At 41.0% G+C, this 22,971-nt stretch overlaps 2 protein-coding genes across 7 annotated transcripts; one reads left to right on the forward strand and one right to left on the reverse strand.

Moving 5' to 3' along the window:
* Window positions 1-285: 285 nt before the first annotated feature.
* LOC135944947 (cyclin-dependent kinase 1-like) lies at window positions 286-3,125 on the forward strand. The gene is made up of 7 exons (XM_065492216.1): window positions 286-445; window positions 547-613; window positions 672-828; window positions 881-1,007; window positions 1,061-1,383; window positions 2,615-2,756; window positions 2,812-3,125. The coding sequence occupies exons 2-7, from the start codon at window positions 577-579 to the stop codon at window positions 2,917-2,919; spliced, it is 894 nt and encodes a 297-aa protein (XP_065348288.1). The 5' UTR covers window positions 286-445; window positions 547-576; the 3' UTR covers window positions 2,920-3,125.
* Window positions 3,126-3,179: 54 nt separating this feature from the next.
* Window positions 3,180-22,919, reverse strand: LOC135944941 (uncharacterized). Of its 6 annotated transcripts, XM_065492201.1 has the most exons (14): window positions 22,773-22,919; window positions 22,057-22,242; window positions 14,991-15,278; window positions 13,995-14,431; window positions 12,574-13,193; window positions 11,885-12,041; window positions 11,574-11,687; window positions 6,335-6,590; window positions 6,168-6,272; window positions 5,828-5,968; window positions 5,702-5,772; window positions 5,577-5,592; window positions 5,338-5,346; window positions 4,152-4,312 (listed from the first exon to the last, which is right to left on the reverse strand). In XM_065492201.1, the coding sequence occupies exons 2-14, from the start codon at window positions 22,216-22,218 to the stop codon at window positions 4,301-4,303; spliced, it is 2,388 nt and encodes a 795-aa protein (XP_065348273.1). In that variant the 5' UTR covers window positions 22,219-22,242; window positions 22,773-22,919; the 3' UTR covers window positions 4,152-4,300. The 6 variants fall into 6 exon arrangements, with proteins under 6 accessions (XP_065348271.1, XP_065348270.1, XP_065348272.1 ...); XM_065492202.1 differs by lacking the exon at window positions 5,338-5,346; XM_065492199.1 differs by lacking the exons at window positions 5,338-5,346; window positions 5,577-5,592 and having other exon boundaries at window positions 3,180-4,312; window positions 22,057-22,239.
* Window positions 22,920-22,971: the final 52 nt, after the last annotated feature.

Raw genomic sequence — 22,971 nt, forward strand, 5'->3', positions numbered from 1 at the left:
GCTTAGTTGTTTACGGCATAGATTTGTTTTTTGTTTCCTGTAAAACGCGAGCCAACTAGACAATAACGTTTATTATATTAACAATGTCCTGTTTTAACTGTTTCTTTTACATTTTTTGCTTCCTTGCCTTCCTTATAATTTGGTCATTATTGTAGTAAAGTTATTTGGCCTTATTTAAAATTAAAAGCGCGTAAAATTCTTGATGCTCATTGGTCCATCTAGCACTGTTTCATTTTTGCTAACGCGCCATTGACTGATAAATTCGAAATTAAGCGCGAACATCTGTTCAGTCGTGCTCCGCGGCCCCTGCGTACACCCTTCCCTTTCTGGTTTCATCGGTTATGTCGCGTGCTATTCCGGCAATTCCAAGGTCTAACATTTAGAGTTAAGGTCTTCGCTGGACCACTTGGTTGTGTTTCTGCAGATTGTAGGGCTGTTTTGACAGGTTGGTTGATGAATTTCCTCTTTACATTGTGCTAAATCCTCGAGCAAGCACTCTGGTACAGAAAATTGAGAGATTTTCACGCGCGGTATGCACTTTTTCAGGTGCTTGCTGAACATTTCCGGCAACAGGTGATGGACAACTACGTGAAGCTCGAGAAGCTCGGAGAAGGTTTGCAGAAGCGAATACATATTTATTTTTGAAATTCATCCCGAATTTTCATTGTTAGGCACGTATGGTGTCGTTTACAAGGGGAAAAATAAACTGACAAACGAGATCGTGGCCCTGAAAAAAATCAGATCAGAGGGCGACGATGAAGGTCTTCCTGCCACTGCCATTCGAGAAATTTCACTGCTCAAAGAACTGTGTCATCCTTACATTGTATCGTGAGTTTCCCGAAGAATTTGCGAAAACTGATTTTAATTCAAAAAATTACAGTTTAAAAGATGTCCTCATGGATGAGACTACGCTGCACCTGGTCTTTGAACACATGAGTATGGACCTGAGAAAATTCATGGATGTGAGGGAACTGAACGCGGAAAAGATCAGGTCGTTCCTCTACCAGGTAGCTGTTTTGAGGTCTCAAACTGCGCACTTGACCTGACAGAATCTTTCCAGATCCTTGTCGCCATTCTGTTCTGTCACAAGCGTAGAGTGCTTCACAGAGACCTGAAGCCACAGAACCTGCTGGTCAGCTATGACGGCCGCATTATCAAAATCGCTGACTTTGGTCTCGGTAGGGCTTTTGGGGTGCCCCTGAGGGCATACACGCACGAGGTCGTCACCCTGTGGTACAGGGCGCCAGAAATCTTGCTCGGCGGCCTCAGGTACTCCTGCCCTGTGGACATCTGGTCCATCGCCTGCATCTTCGCAGAGATGGTGAACAAACGCCCGCTGTTCCAAGGCGATTCTGAGATTGATCAAATCTTCAGGATATTCAGGTCAGTTGGGGTTTCTCTTGACATTGAACATTGACTGCTGCCATACCTTAATTAGTCAAACATTGACAGTTCATTTGCAATTTTCTGATAGCTTTTTGGCGTGTACATTTTCTAATTTTAACATCAACGCTGAAAAATCTAATTTGGTATTCGGCTGATATTTGGAGAAACGACAAGTGTAGTACTACTTCTTCCTGTTTGAAATATTTCCCCCTGAATAACCCCCAATAAGTTAAACCGATTTTAACCTATAGGAAATAAAAAGACTTTACACAGTTTTAATGGACAAAGTTGAAAACTTATATATTTATTTAATTTTAAGACCTAGAAAGAAGTTTCAAACGGATTGTGCCCTTTGACAGCACTATAGTACGCGTCTAAAAAATAAAAAAAATACCTCTTGGATATTTGAAATTTTAATGGGTTGTTATGTGCATTGAAAGAATTACTAGAAAAGACAACATGCTACTGGAAAGTGTGTTAAGTTTGTTTGCAAATTTGCTATTAGGAAATAATGAATTTTGTTATCACTAGGGTTAGGACTTGGAGACAACCGAATATTTTTTCTTGGCGCCTGATTAACTATTGGACGCCAATTTTCAGCACAAATCACACAATTTAAAGCAAATTTTTAGTCTGTCTAATGGCATCTAAATCGCTTGTATAGACAGACAAATTTTAAAACGCTAAAATTGGTCTGCAATTATGGATAATTTTCTTCAAAAAATATTCTTTTCATAAAGTTTTCAATTAATAAAAATTGTTTTTGTTGGTGCTGGAAATAGCAAAGTCAAATTGATGTTGAGATTTGATCATATTACATTGTTAATTTCCGACTTCTAAAGAGCTTGGGATAAGGATTTGGATTTAGAAAAATTCCTGATTGTATTTTTTAATATCCAAGGTTACAGTTGCACCACAAAATTTGACCTCATAACTTTTTGTAGAAATGAAAAACGTGTAAACATTCTTAAATTGGCCCCTAAACTATAAATATCGCTTTTTAGAAGGAAAACCCCCCTTTATAAATCCCCAACCCTAGTTATCATTGCTCCAATCCATAAAAATATTTGTTTTTGCAAGTCCATGCGGACATCATAGGGTAAATCATGTGGGAAAAATCTGGATTAGATCTGCGATCAGAAAATCTATACCGAGGAGTTACCCTACCCTCAAACGAAACTCAAAAAATGACTTTTTTGATGTTTTTAAAAATTGGTTCATTTTCTAGGACTTTGAGGACCCCCGACGAGGAAATTTGGCCTGGAGTGAGCGAGTTACCTGACTACAAGCCGACTTTTCCGCAGTGGCGCCAGAACAACCTCAAATCCTCAATGCCTACGATGAGCCCGGCGGCGTTGGACATCTTGCAGGTATTTCAAAACGATGCAAATAAGTTGAGCCTAGTCTGCATCAATTTTGTTTTAGAAAATGCTGATTTACTGCCCAGGCCAGAGACTGACGGCCAAGGACGCTGTGAAGCACCCATACTTTGATGGATTCAACACAGACAGCCTGCCTGCTGTAGCCGACTGAGTTTGAGTTTGTCACCCTCTTACTGGATCTGTCCTATCCGCATTAATTGCTGCCTTAATTAATTACCTAGTTGTTAAAGTGTAAAACTGAGGTTCTGTGAAAAACTGTTGTACATATTATTAATCCTTCCAATGATGCCTTTTACCACTGAAATAATCACAACAATGGAGAGCTGAGAAATTAAAGTCAAAGCTTATTTAATGAAATACTGGGTTTAATTTCTGTATTTCTCAACTGAATAGTTAGTAGGAGTCTTGATAAAAAAATTTGCCGCAATTTAATATAATTCGTTGACAACTGAGTGGGGAACACTTACAAAAGTCATCGGAACTGAGGGGATAGCTTCTAGTTTGTGGAATCCGGGTGTGTGACTAGAAGAAAACCATGCAACTGATTTTTCTCGAATAGGTTACTCGTACATCATGCATTTCCGGGTTACTGGCTCACAGCCCATATTATACAAAAACAAATTGTGCGAGTTGAAATCAACAGGACCAACAACATAAATTATCTGCCTCGCTCGCACTTCTTTCTCACCTACATTAACAATTAATCGTCAAAATCTGAAGAATGTTCTCTAGTGTACATCTAACTGTAGTTTTTAGTTATTATCTTTTGCAAGGAATCTCAATTTCTGACAAATTTACACGTCATATTATTCGGAATATAAATTACACGTTAATCTAAAATAGTGATAATGCGGTTAATTAATACTGGAAGATCAAAGTGGAATGGTTCAACTGAAAAAAATGCATTTTTCCGGTTAAGTAAAGTGAGCCGCTTGTGAAGTAAAATCGCGTGGGGCAGAAGAGGAAAGAGAGGAACAGAACCCAAAGTTGCGTCGTATCCAACGCTAGTTTCATTTTAGTAAGACCAATATTATGAAGCTAATACACTAAAAGAATTACTAAAAACCTCCAAGCACCGGTTTAAAAATATAAATAGCTCTCTTTCCTGCTTCCACGGTGAAAATCTTTTTTGAAACAAGTCGGGTCGATAAAAGACATGCGTGTTCATCACATTTTGAGGCCTTATTTCGAAGCAAACGAAAAATAAATATCCTCCCAGGATCTGAGGTGTGTGTGTGCTGAATAGAGTGAAGAGGTGCTTGCCTTTTGTCGTCAAACCATAAAAAGTCGTCCGCTCGCAGCACCACAATAAACTAACGTAACATTCGTGAGAATAATAATTATTACAATATCAAATGCCGTGTGCTGGGGCTGGGGGTTACGAGTTGACTCTCCTCTGCTGGGGGATCGGAATGCCGTGTAGCGCCTCCTTGGACGCGCCCTTGGAATGGAGGTGGTGGTTGTTGTTGAGGACGAACAACGGCTTCTGCAGCTTTGGGCCGTCCACATCCGACTTGTGCTGCTTCAGGTTTTCAGTCGAAGTGCTGTAAATTCAAAGTGGAAATTAAATTTTGGGGCACAGAGTCAACACTTAAGGTTTTATGAAAATGATTAATATAACAATAAAATAGTGATACTATTCCTTACAAAGAAACCTTGCACACCTTCTGATTTGAAAAGCTTGTGTTTCAGACCTATAGACTTCCATTGAGTTTAAGAAAATGACTAATGCAAATTTTGTATCAAGTTACGGAGTCTAACCTTAGTCTTATGGGGATTTCCATGTTATTTAATGGGAAATTTTTGCCAAATCATGATGACTTTGGTATGCAGACTCTCCACCACGAAATGAAATGATCAACGACTTTGATAATTTATAATTTTTTCTAGATTTTTTTTTGTATAAAATCATTTGATTTTTATATGTGGTTTCAAAAAGTGGCGTTTGGCTAGCAAACGGGTCAAAATAATTTGAAAATTTGATAAGTGCTAATTTTTAGTTGTTACCAACATAAAAACTTTTGAATTCATATTAAAGAATATTAGTAAGCCTGATGTAAATACTTTCGACTAGACGCGGACGATGTTTACATTTACAGTACAGAAGTGTGTACATGTGTTACAAAATATCGTAAGGTATGCCAGGTTTCATTGTTGGCTTAAATAAATTTTGTAACTGGAAGAAAATGAGTAAGGAAAAATGTGAAGCACAGAAACGATTTGGAAGAATTTGATCTCTTAGTTCCTATATTTAATAAAACTTCATAGAGATGCTACCTTTTTCCCTGGAAACTCCCCTTAAAAACGAAGCTTAACTGACCCATCATTGCATGAGACTCAACAAAGCTGATAAAAGCTGCAGTGGATGGGAAAGATAGAATCTTCCACATTGTGTTTGCGTTAAAGCAGATTTCCCTGACAGTGAGACTGAGTGGAGTGAAGGCGACAGAGCAAACTTATAGCGAGAATTTCTATCAATAAACGAAACGACGTCTAGCCGAAGGAAGCAGAAAATATGTGCAGTGTCTATAGCACAAGCAGAGCTCAGAATTTTCGCACAGGAACTTACCCTGTAGGTCTGCTTTGTCACCGTTAATCAAAATGCAGCGATCAAAAACACAAGAGAGTCAAAAACGGTTTTCCATTTGAGTAATAATATATGTATGTAGAGAGACGGGCTCGAAAAATTGAAAGTACCTCGACGGGTCATATGAGTGTGTGACAGAGTTAATAGGTTAGATGAGCCCACAACAAAACATGCACTCCAGTGAGAGCTGCCATTCCTAGAATGGCGTCTGTATTTCGTACCTGTCCTATCCTGAAGCTGCAGCCGACAGCGCAAGGGTGAGAAACACACGCATTATTTTGTTAGTTAGTCAAGCAGATTTAGAGCAAAATGACGTGAAAGCAAAAGATGGGGCAAGATATCTCACCTGACTAGAGGGCCACTTCCATCAGCGGGCACGCTGTGTGCCATCGTTGAGCCCATTGACACAGGTCGAATCTGCAGGAGGAATTGAGAAATCAGGAAATGCGGATCAAGAGGGGATCCTGCTTACCCTTTCTGTCTGTGTGGCTACGTTCGTCTTTTCAGCTGCGTTCTCTGGCGAACTGTCGATTCCGCAGTACTTTGTCATCTGCTGTTGCAGTAGGGAAATCGTCCTGTCTTTTTCGCTTAACTGCTGTTTTAAAAATATTACCTGGAATAATTCAAGAATAAAATAGCATGTTCAACTAGATTTGTCAAACTATTTCATACTTTGCACTTAAAAGTTTTATTTTTGTATATTTTTTACTCTCTTAAAATTAGTTAATTGAGTTTCTATTTAGTTTTAAGTATACAGTGAGGCTCTTGTATATTAATTGCAGAGTTATTATATCTAAAAAATTTCAACTCACTTGACGCCTGAGATCCACGTTATCCTCCTCTGTAGACACACTGGGGTGGTGGTCTTCCTTTTCAAATCCATCACTGTTGGCCAAATTATAGTAGAGGCCGCTTATCTGAGGGCAAATTAAAACAGAATCATGAGCCTCAAGAGCAGCAAACGCGTCACACAACTTACACTCAGCGAAGAGTCGAACGGGTTTCTGACGTCGGCATCCTGCAGGGTGCGTTTCAGCTTCAGCAAATCAGTCTTAAGTGATCGGATGTCGTGGAGGATGTTCTGGTTGGCCAGCCACTCGCCATCCACCGAGCTGACCGAGGAGCGCGGCGGCCGAAGCGGCGAGTTGTACGACTGGCGGCCCACCTCCGAGTTGCTTGACGCCCTTGACCGCAGCGACGGCGGCGTCTGATGGGCCGGAGCCTGTCCTCCGCATCTGTTGGCACAAAACGAGCATATTGCTGTTTGTTCTCATCCAAGGTAAAGTACATGGTAAAAAAAATATTTAGATGAAGAAAGGTTAAAATGCTAGCGGAATACTGATAAATCAGACCGAAGACATCGAGATGCGCCTCTTGAATTAGCGATTATTTGAATGTCTAATTTTTCTCCCCTCACAGGGAAACCTTGGGTTCATTCCGCCATGACTTGCAATATTTTTCTTCAAATGTTTTCACTTTGGGGATGTTTACATGGACCACCAGTCTTAAGTTTTCAATCTACTATTTTTTGGAGTTAAGAACTGGGCAAATGTTTTTTAAAAAAATACTTTTAAAAAAATGAAAGTTTTGTTCAATCGTGATGGTTATTGGTTTATAGACTCCCTTTGATGAGACGAATTGATACAGGGTTCTTTTTGGACTTTTCCATATTTTTTGTATTTTTAATATTTCAAATGTCTGAATTTAACGTTTGCAATTAATTTAAAATTTAATAAATTTTTACAAGATTTTTTTATATTGCCAAATATTGCTAAATTGTTGAATGTCAGCACAATAAGTTTTTTCCCAAAATATTTGATTTGTTGAGGAGCCACAAGCCATTAAGTAATACCATGCGCAAAAAAATTGTACAAAAATCAGGACGGTACAGTTAACAATTACAGTGTCGCATTTTAATTTAATCATAACTATTTCAATAGCCATTTTCCTCGAATAACGGATCTTGAATTATATCAACGGCTAATTCAATTATAATGACCTGAATTAGTACTTCATAATGTCATTACTACGTCAGATTTGATTTCCAGAACCGCTATTTATAAAATTTAAATATAACTGTCAATTCCTCTTTGAACTCTGAGAGATTTCAACTCCACATTTGAAGTTTATTTTCCTGAACATGAGTTTTTCGTATTTTCTGCTCATTCCATTCATACGATTGCTAATTCTGAGTTATGCGTGTCACAGAAACCACGGCTGAAACCCAAGAAATGTGATTTCTCTGACGATGCACGCCGCAAAACGTGGAAGATGCGATGGCGACAGGCGACAACTAAGCCGTCGATTTCTCACAGCCGCGGTTTTCGCCTGACACGCATATATGCTCTGGGACAAATCAACGCGCGTGGTAAGAAAAAAACCGCAGGCTAAAATCATCAATTTCAGCCAACGCGAAGCGGTCAGAAAAATGACGCTGCTACTTTCAATTCCAAAGTGGATAATTAGAATACCTCGTTTATTGTTAACAGCGTGCTATGAGAAAATCAACGAGTTCCTACCATTCACTATGAATTTACAGTTATTATAAGGTAAAAAAAGATTCTAATGAGTGTCTCAGCAACGAAAACGTCATTAGAAGGGCAATAAAAATGTTAATTAAAGGAAACGCATGCTGCAGCAGCAACCACGCATTCCAAGGTCAGTATCCTGCGAGTAATCAGTCTGGATCAACAGGATGCCGCAGAAGTGGGTATTATCGAGAAAACATGTTTTGTCAAAACCAGAAGTGAAATTAAACGATCAGTTTCTATTTTTTCTCACTTAAACGCAATAAATTAAAATTGTAATTAACATAATATAATTTAAAATCAATAAGCCACTTTTCTGCACTTTTCACTTCCCAGAGAATCAAACCATTCTCATCAAGCAGTGCTTGATTTCATTCATTATCTTGGAATTTTAATTATTGCTACTTGGCTTCCCGACGGGACTTTGGGTATTGATTCTGTTCGGTGTTCTTTCTCAATTCTTAGATTTTTGCATTATAGGTCTCACTGGCTGCGCGCACTGATCAAGCCGAACGAATCACTCAGAAAACGCGTGGCGTTGGTTCATGTCCCTCGTGTGGATTCGATTTGCACTTTGAACCGCGGTGGCTCAGTGCACGACCTGTTCATCTCGACTCTCGCAGCTCGCTCGGCGGCCGATCGCGGAAGAAACACACAGATAGCGAGCGAGACAAAAGGGCCGAGAGCACAAAAAGCGGCCACGCTCGGCTGCGCAAGAAGCTGCCGTGCACCTGCAGAGCCCGTGTGCTGGTGCCGGCAGAATAATTTTTCCACCTCCGCTGCGGATCGGGTTTCGGTTTCCTCCTTTTGCGCCGAAATACGACGCGAATTAGGAAAATTGTGGCGAGCATTTTAGCCGGTGTGAGTTTCTCTAGACAATTAAACGCGCTTTACTGTTTGTCATAATTTACAGTTTTAACAACAGAGCGATTAGTGGTGAGCAGGAATGAATCGGAATCAGGAACTAACGAGATTATGAGGTCGGAAGTAAATCTTTGCCTGTTACGGACAGAAATAAATATTAATTTAAACATTCTTCCGCATTAGCCAAAGAAAGAGCGGCTTGTTTCACGAGCCAACCGTGAAATCTTGAGGCCAGAGCGGATTCAATCTCGACTAGCTTATACAAACAATAAAACGATTACCGCGTCCAAGCTATTGAAAAAGACCAGTCGGATAAACGCTAGCGTGCGTTGCTCGACCGACCAATTCCAGTACGGCTACAAATAACAATGTGTTTGCGATTGCACTTGCCGCCCACGAGAAAGAAAGGTAAAGTAACCGTTTCAGCCTCCCACAATTCAACTGCGGTACCGAGTGAATAATGTCAGCGAGGCCACTTATAAAACACACACATGTCAAAAATGGGAGTAATTTTGCGTTCGTCCATTCTTTATCTGAGCTTTGTACGCAATCAACGATAGGAGCGACGTTTTATCGGCTCGCATGATTGGATGGATACTTTAAGCTTATTGACAACAACTACTCGCGTGAATCATCAGGCACGGCTTGCAACAGATATTGGCGAAGACAATATTAGTAATTGACAAACTAAAAATAATAATTTACAATTCACAGTTAAGGACGAATAATGGTTTTTAAAAGCGTGAAAATTTCCCACAAGCGGAATCCGTACAAGTGAGAAGCAAATGTCTTCTGCTCCGACAAAGAGGGGTAAGAAAAATTACCGTTGAAGCGCCGTGGGCAGTCTGGTGGCGTTGGCCACCCCGTTGGGGGTGGTGGCCACCCTTCGGGGTATCCTGCCGCCGCTGGAAGCCAGTTTTGGTTGCGCTCCGACACTTTTGCGGCTACCGCTCGCCTCTGACTAACCAACTCTGCGCGCAGCTCTCTCGAGCCAGCCAGCCGCAGGAGACCCCTTCTACTGCGGCGAAAAATGTTTGTTGCTTTCTCACAACAACATAAACACTCGCTCTCGCGTCGCGCATATGCTCGAGACCTCTCAAGTCTCTTGCCTCTGCACGGAATGAAAGAAAGCGTGCTCCACCGACAACGACTACTCTTCTTTAATTAGTGTGTGGCACTGAATTGGACGCGACCTTATGCAACTCGAGCGGCCATAAACTGCGGTCTTGCAGCAAAAACGGGTGTGCCCAGCGGTGACGAGCTCTCTGGGATCGAAAGAGCAGCGAAAATATCGAGCGTAGATAGTAGTGGGCGTATTATTTGCTGGAATGTGGAGCACCCACTCCTCGCTTTCATTCACGAAGGAGAAAAATTCTGGATAATTGTGGCCCAGCACGTGACGTCTTTAACGATAATTATCTACCAGACAGCTAAATTATGTGCTCTCCCAGCTGTTTGCTACGACATGACACGACAAATAAAATGCGGATTTGATTGCAAAATCAATATGAGCGTACAACACAAAGCTTCTTGAACAGGAATACGCCTGTAAGCAGAAATCCTTTCCATTTTTAGACTGTCCCTCCATTTCCAGGACCATTGTCTGACTGTCTAAACAGTAGAGTTCCAATAAGTTTGACTCATTACGCAAAAAAACTTGCCATAAAATGTACCTTGCAGAACACGATTAAATGTAATATTCTTAGGATTTTGAAAGGAATTCTGTAGCCTGGTGAATATCAGATTCGACCTAAACCTTCTAAAATCAGGGTCGCAAAATGCAGTTTACTTCTTGAGTTCACTGGATATTATTTCCAGTTTGCTAATTTAATATCAAAAAATTTAGAATTGAACTGCCAGACCTTCTTTTTGTAGCTGGTGGGAGATAGTTTAGGGCAGATCACTTGACCGAAATTGAGGAGAAGGGGAATCATACAGCAACATTTTACAAAATATCTATAATCATTTAAATAACAAACCTACGTTTAAAAAAATACTTATTATCATTTTTGTGAAGGAAGGAGTGAAAACAGCGGTGTAAATAATCAAGTACACAAGTTTTCGAGCAATTCTGATTTCCAAACTTATTTGTGCAATGTATATTTGACTTCAATGAAAAATAAATAAAGAAAGTAACAGTAAAATTAAATGACAACTGGGAAACATCACCCAAAGAGAGCAGCTGAGGTGCGAAATGCTCTAGTAAACGCACAAATAGCGGCAAGAAACGTGCCTGTTGCATAAATCGCACACGCTGCCGCACAAATGTGCACCTGGACGAGCGTCATCAACAATCCTCAGCAGCAAACAAATCGCTTTCACTCTCTCAACGACCAGAAGTCGTCAGCCTTGGCGAAATTCACTTGTGTTGAGAGAGAACACGCCAATTTAACAACAAATGCGCTCAACGAGCGCAAAAACTCGACCGCGACGAAAGGACGCTGCTGCCAAACATGGGCATTGGAATGACGCGCAGAAAAATTATGATTCCGTCCAAACAATTTTTTTTCTGCGCAAATATGCATCGACTTACATGTTTCCCATTTGTGCAAAACGTCTCCCGCTACAGAAACTGAGCCCGCGCGCGCTTTCGATGGATGACACATGCACTGGCTTGGCTCACATAAAAATGCGCTGGCCGAGTGACCTCACTCACTCTGGCACGCACTCCAGCCTACGACTAAACTTGAACAATTTTTCGATTCCCCCGCAACGCTGCCTGAGTGGAAGTGGAATCAACAAGGGCGTTCGTTTCTTTCTTTGTTTGCATTCGATTTCACGGTTTGGAAAACGGGAGAATGATAAATATTTTAGCGCATTACTTACCCTAGGCTGTTGAGACTAGTGACAGAGCCGAGCATCACGTTCCACTTGTTGATGATCTCATCAGAGCCATTAATCCCGCATCCAAACTCAGCCAGCTGCGAGATGCTCACATTTCTGGAATTCAATTGAGTTCCAGGCATACCATAAATAGTTGTTCTAATTGACACTCATTCATGAAATACTCTCAAGTTGCATTCTAATTTAAATCAATATAAACATGATTATTGCTCAGGGCAAAAAATGTATAAATAAAGCTGTTACTATTTCGCAGATACTAAATTGTTATCAAGGAAAAGATGTAATTTGATTACCGTGAACTTTCTTCAAAATCCAACATCAGATCATCAGAGGTAATACTTTCGCAGGGCGACAAGGTGCCCGTCGAATTTGAGCGCATTCTACGCGGCGTTGAGTTCACGGTTCGGACAGGACTAGCTTGTGCCTCGCGACCACCTTCTTCGCACCCAACTGCAAATTCCATTATAAATATTATCAAGGATCCAAACCGTTAACTGTCATGAAGAAAGAATTCAATGTAGATTGGTGGAATGATATTGAGCAAATAATTGAACTGTGCATATTAAAATTAAAATCTGAATAAAGAATTTCCATTATATTATGTCAGTAGTAAAATTTTCTTAACCAAACAATTGCATGAGCATCATCATGAAACTTCCCAATGCAAATTCACATCAGAAAAATACTGTTTTCCAATACTTTTTATTAAATTATTATATTCCAATATAACCCCCAATGAAAATTGATTCATAGAAAAAAAGACCAGTTATGTAGATGTTGAAACTAAATTACTAGATGCAGTGAAATATTTAGGCTCTACGGCAAGTTTTGAAATAATTCTAGTATATCTGCACATTTTTGAAAATATTAATGCTGGCTATACAATTTAATAAAAAGTCATTCCATCTTCAGGTTTTTTTCTAATATTTAAAATAATAATAATATATAATTCCACGGAAATAAATAGTCTGCATGAGCCCACCTTGAATAGATGGTGGTGCGTCTTGGACCAAGGTAGACAGATCTTGCGGAGGAGTTTCTTCATTGGCGACAGACTCCTCAATATTGTAAGTCTGCTCATCTCCATTGAGCGTGATTTCGCCCATAAAAGTTGTGTCATCCTTGTTGTACTGCGCGTCAGTCTCTTCACCATCTCCCTGCTCCTCCTCATGCTCACCATCGTCCTCGATGTACTCTGTGTCGTCGTAGTTGTTGTCGTCAAAAGTCAGTCCAGGCTGGTCGGCGATCTCATCGTCGATCAGGAAATTATCGTCAGAGCCATTGGACAACTGCGACAAGCTGGAACCCGACTTCTTCTTTTTCTTTTTGTCGTTCAGCTCTGACGACGTGCTGGAAATGCTGCTGACCAAGCTGTCTGCGGACTTGTCTGTGACGTTGTCCGGAAACTCGATCTGCTGCTCTTCAATGCCCTCGCTGTAGCTGCCAGTAGAGGAGACCTCGTCGGCGGCTGTCTCGCTCCACGCGGGAATTGGGAAGGCAGGCGGTGCTTTTTCTGAGGAGTTCTCGTCGATGCACGCCTTTTCCTGTCTCTCTTCCTCGTCCAGGTCCTCTGAGATTGCAGTCGGCGCGCGAAGCTCATATCTAAATTAGCGGATTGTTCATGAGTAGGGCTGCGATATTTTAATTAACTATCATTGACTATTTTGGTTGGTACTTTGCCCTTAAGAATAGTTGTTTTCAGTTTACTTTGAGGAATGAAATTAATACTAAATATGTTGCAAGACCTTTATTCTTGAACCTTGATTTAATTTTTATTGCTAGCCAGAAAAATATTTTTGCTACCAGTTTCACGATTTGTCCTAGTTCAAAGTGTTGAATATTTATGTTTGTTTTCTTCAGTAAAAAATTTAGACGATTTTCATGGGAAATTTTGGTTCATGGTTGAGAAAACTACTCCTGCTCTTAAATGAAAAAAAGTTATTAATTTCATGCAACATGAGAGGCATACAAATGAACGTTTTAAAATGAAGTTTTAAGCTTTTTTAATGTTTCCTTGAATGTAACCAAGTGAGAAATAATATAAATATATACAACTTGATCCTGCTCAAAATTAATTTTGATATTTAGTTGGGATGCTGAGAATTTTAAGATAATAATCAATTTACAATTTCTGATTAAAAACGCGGGCCAAATTTTTGGGTTATGGGGTTGTAAATAAATTCCAATGATTTCCCTATCCAGTTTTTTAAGTTGCACATATTGTCAATGTAGTGCATTTGAAATAATCCATTATCTGAGAGTTAAAATGTTCAGGGTACACTACTCTTCAAGTTAATTGGTCATCTGTCGTTTAAATTTAAAATTAAACTGTTGTCTGGTGGCAATTTATTGAGATGAAATTCCCACCAAGCAGAAGACAAAACACAAATAATTCATCCTTACCGCTCTATGCGCAAGTCGGTGGGCGAATCGTCTGTGACACTGAGGGTGCCGATGCCAGAGGAGGCCGATTTTCCTGAGCCAGGCGAAGAGTCAGAGCTCTGGTTAGCCACCATTATGTTGGCTTCGGTCTTGGCCGACTTGGTGCTCTGCGGCCGCAAGACGGGCTTTACCACCACGGGTTTGGCGATGGCGGCACCATTCTTCTTGCCGGCGGTCGGTTGCTTCAGACCCGGCTTGGAGCCGCTTGCTTTTGGCCCCGGCAGCCGCGACTTAACAAGCTTTGGTTTTGGTAACTGCGACGTCGGCAGCGGCTTCTGGGCCGGTGCGGTCACTGCTAAGGTTGACCTGTTGTTCTCCTCGAGCAGGGGGGCCTGCTCGTAGTTTTCCGTCGAGGAGACAGGGTTGCAGTTTCCGTCGATGCGCTCCGGCGACACAATCTGCGGACGTTGCAAGCAGGCTGCATTATTTCTTGAGCGGGGAATTTTACTTTTGACCGGCATGCTCGGTGCAATTGCTTAAAGTGATATTTGTTTCGGCTTATCAGTGCTGCAGACTGATGATAGCACGCTATCAACTTTTACTGTTGCGATTCGCCCCCAAACTTTCAGGTTTTGAGGCCTGGGTTTGTCAGAATTTGACAACAGCTCTCTTTATAGATAGCCAGTCATTAAAAAAATGGAAACTATGCTCAAACATTCAAAATCAATTTTTGAGATTACTTCTTAATAACACTTGCTACATACAAACAAATTTGAGTTTATAGTTCTGTAGTCTGTACTTGACACTGATACAATGAGATAGCAATTTGCATAAGGCATTGAAGACGACGAGGACAAGTTGAGCAGCAGCCATATTCCCTATTCTTTTAAATCAATATTACAGCCCAATTGCTGATCTGATTTAATTTTCTGAAGGTGCTCAAAAAATATTTTTTTGGAACATGCATGGGATGAAACTTTGTATGTAACAACAACAAAATAAGAGGCAATCAATCACCTGTGCATTAATATTATTGAGGACGGCGGTTGCCCGCGGACTAAGTTGGAATCCGAATCGGTTGGCTACTGGATTCTTGGGTTTTGGCTCCGTGGGAGGCGTAGGTGGCACGTGGTTTGGTGAGCAATGGTACGAGGAGGCTGACACCGGCGCCGCCGTCGGCGCCGATGCCATGTCAGGGGCAGCGCGGCGCCGGAATCCGAATGCAGTGAGCTGCATTGAAGCGGCGTTCGCCACCCTGCTGTAGGGAGTTTTTCGAGGCTGCGGAACGTTGCAAGCTCGATCGGCCTGGAAAAATAGAATCACAATCAATTCTGATATGTATATGCGTAAATAACTTAATTTTTAATGAATATATTTCTTGTGCAAGCCTGTATATTTCTTTAACTGATACCAAACCGAAAAAATTAATATATTTCGAAATAGTTTCAGCTATAGGGTTGAAACACAAAATTTTCCAGAAGAAAGCAGACTGATATCGATTTGAGCAACGCAAGCGTACTAAAAGGAGCAAGGCAATTTACTTTGGCGGCGGCGGGAAGGGCACGAGATGGAAAGCCCAACACTGGAGGCGTCCGCTTTAAACGGCAATATGCATGACAATGAGGGCGCAAAGGACAATCAGAGGGTCGGGAAAACAGGCCAGCGTTACTTATGCACGCGTTCAAAGATGAATTATACTTAATTGAATCAAAGTGCTAGTCTAGATTCATGTCGTTGTCATCATGTCAAGTTCTGTTCAGCCGAAATGTGACGCAGGATTTAAAAGATTCTAATTAGAAAAGACATTCTCTCCAGTGTTTACTCGCGCGCACACAGCGACAAAAGGAGGGAAAGCGCAGAGGACGTGGTCGTGCCCACTGTTTGATAACAAAGTGTTCACTTGTGTTAATTAGACCCCCATTGAAGAATTATTTTATTTCTTTTTTCGCTGATTACCTTTCCAAATAATAAAGGTAAGACAAGTGTGGAGAATTCTGAGGATATAACTGATTTTGGAACATGAAGTAATATTATTTCCGCTCTTATAATGAATTATTAACAAGATCGCTGTACTACCTGAGTGATTGAAAATCCTAGCAGAAAATTTGATAACACAGCGCCCTTTCGTGCTGCCCCTCTAAGCACATCCGGAATACAACGAGAATTCGCCATTTTGGAGTAGTTTAGATACATGTCACGATATTTTTTTTTTTAAATTCCAGAAATCGAATCCTAAAGTTCAATTGTAAACTATGTCATAGCTCACATTCCTAATTGTAAGTAGCACACCATGATGAGATAGTTAAAAAATATTTGTGTATCTTCGTGTTGTTTATGACACCGGATTAATGAGCACCACAAAAAACTTGCTTAATATTATAAAAAATGCTGCTTTCAACTAAGCCCAGATTATTCCCAGTAAAGGATCAAAACTTTTCTAAGGAAAACAAATTAAGCCCCTACACTATAAAACATTATTTACCGCACATAAAAATTGCAAGCGAAACAGCAATGCCTCGATTTCCCAGCAAAGTCGAGATAAATAATCGGGGCGCAAACAAACCACTCGTTCCGCGGGTAAAACGGATTAGGTGCTCTCAAATCGGTCCTGGAACGGCGAATTGCGCGTCCACGACATTACAGGGCGGACGCAATGGCGCACCGAGGGTGACCTTCTCGGCGGAGGCGGCCTGGAGGGTGGATTGGTTTCTCGGTGGGCAGCCTACTTACGTTGGCGGCCGCCGTGGCCAGCAGCACGCTCGTGTAGTCCATGGCCGCCGGGGCAGGGCGCTCAGGGTTCCTTTCGCAGCAGCGGCCACAAGCTCCGACACTCGCAGTTTCGGTTTCTCGGGCCAGTTGATCACGTGACCCCGACACCCTCGTCCAGGTGGATCAATAGCGGGCGGACGAGGGCGCAGAATCGTGCGAGCGAGCTTGGTGGTGCGCAGCCCGCCCGCTCCGATCTATACCTCGCGAAAAGCGTGTGTCAGCGTGTGAGTGCACGTTACAGAAGCTCCAGCCTGCCAGCCAGGCAGCAGCAGCGGCGGGCGGATGACGCAAACCGAACAGTCCGATTGCAGTCGCCGCCGCACTCGATGGCGATGACGATAATTGGTCGCCGTCAGACAAACAGGGGACTGCAGCCGAGCGGAACGGGGGACAAGACTTTTATGATTTGCAATTTGAATTGAGCACGATATATCAATGCAGAAAGTGGCACGAAAGGCTCGTTGGTTCGCGAATTAAGTTTTCAAGCTGATCAATTTCACCTAATGATTCCTAATAAAACGATGGAAGATTCAGCTGAGGCATACTGGCGATTGCAAATTTAAATATTCCCAACCATAAACCTATCGCTTTCATAGGGCAACATTGTCAATATTACTTGATCCTACTTCTGTGCATTTTTTAATGACAAATACGATCAACTTCAAGTGGATCTTTATAGGCCAAATTAACAAAAATTTTAATTGTTGGTTATAATAAGTGATTCATTGAATTTTTTTATTATGAAATCTAGCAACTATTCATCTAATACAATGTGAAATAACTTAATCAGGGCCGGATAAAGTTATATATCAGATTTAGCCCGATTTATCAATAAAATTACCAGCTTTTATATTTTTTCTCCTAATGTCACGGTATACACAACGGATTGCGAATTATGAGGCAAATTTCCCCATATATTTAGTTGGGTTGGGAGACAGTGCTCGTAGTTTGATTAGCTATGCAAACTGTAGAGCCGCAATTTCTCGGAAATTTGAACGGCACACCGTGGGCAACGACAACTTCATAACTTTTACACAGTTCTTTTTTGGGTAAAAGGAAAAAAGATTTTTCAGAATTTTTAGGAGCGTTATCCACTTTTCATCAAATAATTGAAAAAACACAAATATTGACAAAGTAACTGTTTTTCTTTCCAGAGAATTTTAAAATAGATCCGAAGCACTGATTTTTTCTAGCAATTAATGCTGAATAGAAGCATTGACTCTCATATCAGAGTGGAAGTCTCTAGAATTATGGATATTAATAATGACGTCAAACTCGCAATAAATTATGAAAATTTGTTTTGCACTTCACAATTTTGTTCCTCTCACCCCATAAAACAAAGGCAATAACAAATCGCTGTTTTAATAGCTCTATATCACAGACTTTTAATGCAGTTGAAATTTTGCTTCAGACCATTACACGATAAAATGCGCAGCGATTTATCCCCAAAGTGCTGCTTGTACTCACTCTCAGCTTCTTAAATCTGACGTCACGTTCATAGAGCAAGCACCGCTTAAGGATCGATAGCGGCGGAGAAAACGGCCCGAAATGTCCGGAAGTTAGAAGGGACACGTCGTTAAACAGGCGACGACTGACTGAATAATAAGTCGGACCGCGAGACAAATGTATATGAGGGCAACGCGATTGATTGATCAGCCAGGAGCACCAAGGTGGTGGCGCAAGACCACAGGTGAGGCTATTAGGTGCCGTCCGCGAGAAGAAAGCATCGGATGAAGAGGTTACAGATTTAGCTTGTGTGTGAAAACTGAGGCAACCAGTTATGACATCGGTGGTGGTCGCGATTCTCAAGTTTTGTGCCGCAACCATACGCTAAATTTAGAGACTTAAAGTGACACTCATGGATTTCTTAATGACACCAAAGGTTGATTGACAAGTGATTTTTTCGATTAAATGTTAAATGTAAAATAAATTAATCCATACAAGGTTCAGATTTTACTTTTTCGCATAATAGAGATGCCAAAATGTTTTTTTTTCATTTGGTACCAAAAGTCAATATAATAAATTTAAAAAAAACTCCTAATTTTTATAGCTAAAATAACCAAAATATTTATATAATATTACCAATATTACTGTAAGTCTAATTTTGAATTTTCCAGACATACAATTTTAAAATGAAAAAATCTTCCAACTTTATCAAATATAAAATGTTCCACGCACTGCTGCTACCTGTCAGCTCAATAAAGGCGTGACGTCAAATAATTAATATAAACTTCCTAATTTAAAATACTAAAAGCCGTTCAGGAAACTACGATTTACGACTTTCAAGCAGAAAATCGTACCAGAACGGAATAATTCGCGAACCAACTAGACTCGTGCTGTGAAACGGGAGATGCGAATGATAAAAATGTGCATCTCGTGCGAGCGATTCGGTGCCACGTGCGTCTGCATGTGCAAAAGCAGAGATTTGAAATGTAAATCGCAAACCTTGGCGTGGAACGAACGAACAGTGAGGAAAGCGGCGAGTTCACGGAGCGTGTGCAACTAACTAAAAGCCAAAGAGAAGAGTCACCACCTTTGCTGTTGCTGCTGCCGAGAGAAATGAGCGAATTTACAAATAAGGCGGCGATCTTTCCATCCTTATTTGGCAAACGCGCCGACAACATGTGTGCGCGAGAGAGTTTCAAAATCTCGATGGAAAGCCGGAAGGCTGAATGCTGGCCGTATGACTCGCTCAATGGACCGGGAGGATGCGGGGGGGGCCTTTGACTTTGTCTCGCCGCTCGTAAACGCGTTTTATGCCTACACTTTTCGCTCATTGCGACGTGGTGGGAATGCTAAAAGCGCTCTTGGTGATCCTCACAGACGGTATTGTTTCTGCGAAAATTATAGGACACCCGCCAAATGGTACTCTAGCGTCCAACTTTGAGTGCCGACGGCCAAATTTTTGTCCCCGACGGCCGCAGGTCCAAATTTTAATCTCGAATGTGAAGATAGCAATGGATTTTAAATCATTTATTGTCATAGAGCGTGGGCAAAAGTTTAACATTTGGTACTCGTTGATAGTAACTTTCCCTTTGTAAAAATAACTATATGTATATGTTTTTAGCAAAGTAAACTCTGTTCTAACCGATTACGCAACACATTGAATTCCAAGATGTGTATTAGGTCAAGGAAGAATTACGACAGGATTCGCACAATTATCCGTCTGTTTTTCCCACGGCCGGCTTTCCCGAAAAAACCAAGCATCGTCCGTTTTTCTTCAAGACAAGTATTGTTTAAATCCATGATAAAATACCGATTATGTGCTGGTCAAAAGCTCACGATCTTTTTTTAGCAGACTAAAATCTTTTGTAAAATACAAACAAACCAAGGAATTTTATAAACAGAGAAAATCATATTCATCTGCCTTTTGAATTTTTAGTGATGCAAATTTTCTGCATGTTCTCTTCAAACTTAATACATAGAACACGTGTCCCATCGTAATTTACAATTGCCTAAACACGCCCACAAGTTGACATCTCATGTTAAACGATTTAAATTTCGTAATCCGGCAACACCGTCTCTAGACAATTGCCATTGTTATTCGGTAGGTGTGCTAATTGAGACAGTTTGTAGCGTTTGTGTGCTGTCGCGCGGAGGTTAGATCGTGTCTTCATTTGAATAAATAGAAATCTGAGGGCTCGCGTGCCACATTTGAATAACCATTCCTAGTCGGGCGCACCACGCAAGTCGGAAAACGCCACTTCATACTTTTCCCAGCTGCCTATTGCGCCACTGACTGTGTAATATGTGTGCGACCCTCGGCGAATTGGATTAACCTTTAGCAGGGGATAATCCCTTGTTTTCTCACAGATGCGAAAGTCGTAAATAATACTCTTAAAGAGTAATAATTGCAGACATTTGTTATTGGATGATTTTCCCACCGACAGACCAAGCTGAATTCGGCTAGCGGGCAAACGGAAAGTCAGAAAAGGACGCCGGCCTTGCGGCGCTTTGAATGTTGGTTAAACAGACGATATAAGTGTGCACTTGTGAGTTGTGACATATTGTATCAAAACAAAACCAATAAAGTTGTCATTGTGACGAAGGTAAACAAGGGGTTTCTTCTTAACTCTCACAATTTGATTTCCAACGCAGAAAATATTTTATTATTGCTAATTGTAGAACCTTTCGTAACACCAAAGTAAGTATTTAATTATTTTCTGTAGAGACAGCGGGTGATGAAGAAGATTAGTTAATTTCAAAGAGCTTTTTGCTGTGAACTGATGCAAATTTTCAGTATTCAGCACTCAGCCCTTTGCGCACGTTTGCAGACTGAACTAGCTTGCAGAAAGTTAGCTAAAGGACCGAACAATGACAGAATTTCAAGCAACCGCTGCAGAGCAAACACGATTTTGTATGAGCAGGAGCGAGCAAGCCCGCGGATAAATTAATTCAGCGGCTCTGTGCCAAACTGCTGGCTGAATGCTGCATCCTGTATTTCCCAGCGAAAGGAGTTATGTAATGCTGCCTTTTATATCGTGTAATACTTCCAGAATAGGGTTTGCTTTCGTAAGCTTATTTATCGGGTCTTCATGAAATTGTAATTTAATGAGTCGCTTTTTTCTTTAAATCAGATGATGTGTACGGAAAATTTTGAAAGCACGAGATAAAAATTTTAATTAATTTTGTGGTTCCGTTTTTAACGCTCTAGATTTTGGTTATCAAGTTCATTGTTTTCAATTGTGTAGCTATACAACAGGAAGAAAAGCTTGAATGAAGTCTACCTGTGAATGTTCACAAGGAGAGTATCTCGATATAAACCAGTTTTTGTAGCACATAAAGTCACCTTTATGCTTTGATTAAAATGAACCAGTTTTAGAAGTAAACTGCCTTGACCTTACTTGCTAAAATGTTGACCAAAAAGTTAGCCTTAATGTCAATTTCTAAAACAGGTACAGCACGTAGAGAAATTTGCACATAGCATGATTTTAACCGAGGAGAATGAGATTTAAGAAAAATTAATCTTTTCAGTCACACAAAAAAGGACAGTGAGTTATGATGAGCATGAACACCCGACCAGAATTGATCGATATCATCTAATGAAGTCAAGTTTGTCTAATACGTAGTTTTAACGGCTTAACTTAATCTGAGTTTCATCAGGCTAAATGTTGATTTTTATTCCCATCACAAGATAGGAAATCAACCAATCCAAAAAGTGTCAGTTTGGTATGCCTGCGAATTTTCTATAATCTGAGGCTTCGATAGCAAAAATTCAGGTTTTCAGCGAATAAATTCGATCCGCGTAGGTTAAATTTTTTGGAAACAGGATATCATGAATCCCTACAAAAATGTAAAAACCAGCTTCACTCACCGGAATATCATTGGACAGACTTTCCATACTGGCAAAGGCGCTGTATATCTTGGACTTGCTTTTCTTCTTTTTCTTTTTGGCTGCTGGCTTGGCCGCCGACTTGCTGTTGGACTGCTGCTGGGCCTTAACGGCGGCGGCCCTCTTAGACGTGCACCCGCCCATGGGTTACGTTCTCCGGGTGCTCTGCTGCGAACAAATACAACATGTGCCAAGTAAGGCTTGGATTCGCCCCGCAAACCGCATTGATTCTGCCCACCGTGCAAGAGAAAAGGTGCATCTGCTGGTCCGTGCAAAAGCACTGATTCATCGCTGGGCAAACAACACAGAATGATAAAAAGCGAACAATAGATAAAAAGGTACACAAGAGGTGTGCCTCGAAAATATATGCTAATGAGAGAGAGGCGAGGTGACAACAGCGGATGCTGCGTGAAATCTTTCCAGCCCGCAAATGCGTATAGAGCAACACAGATGCAAATTCGTAATTTTGCAAAAAAAGGTTGCCTTGCGTAGGTGTTCTCAGTTTCTCGCTCACGGGAAAAATAAAATTGCACCACATCTCTCTCGCTCCGGAGCAGCATAGCGTAGAAAGAGACAGGTGTGTGCGTTTGTGACATTTTTCACACGCACCGCTGATTTCAGCTGATCGGGATGCACCAGCTTTATGCATATTATCTCCGCAGTGCATGCAAATTAAACACCCCTACAACACTACTCACCTCCGCACATAGGCTCACGATATCGGCATAACGAAATTGTTTCCCGCCCTCAGCGTGCTCGGCACAGGCACTGTCTGGTCATGCGAATTTCAGCTGCCGAGAGCAATTTGCGGACACTTCACACGAATGTTTATACTTGCACCACTGCTAGTAGTGCTAGTCAGTCGCGGATGAAGAATAATCTTCAAGAATTTTCCAT

The sequence above is a fragment of the Cloeon dipterum genome, chromosome X, assembly GCF_949628265.1.
Source record: "Cloeon dipterum chromosome X, ieCloDipt1.1, whole genome shotgun sequence".
NCBI classification, from domain to species: Eukaryota; Metazoa; Arthropoda; class Insecta; order Ephemeroptera; family Baetidae; genus Cloeon; species Cloeon dipterum.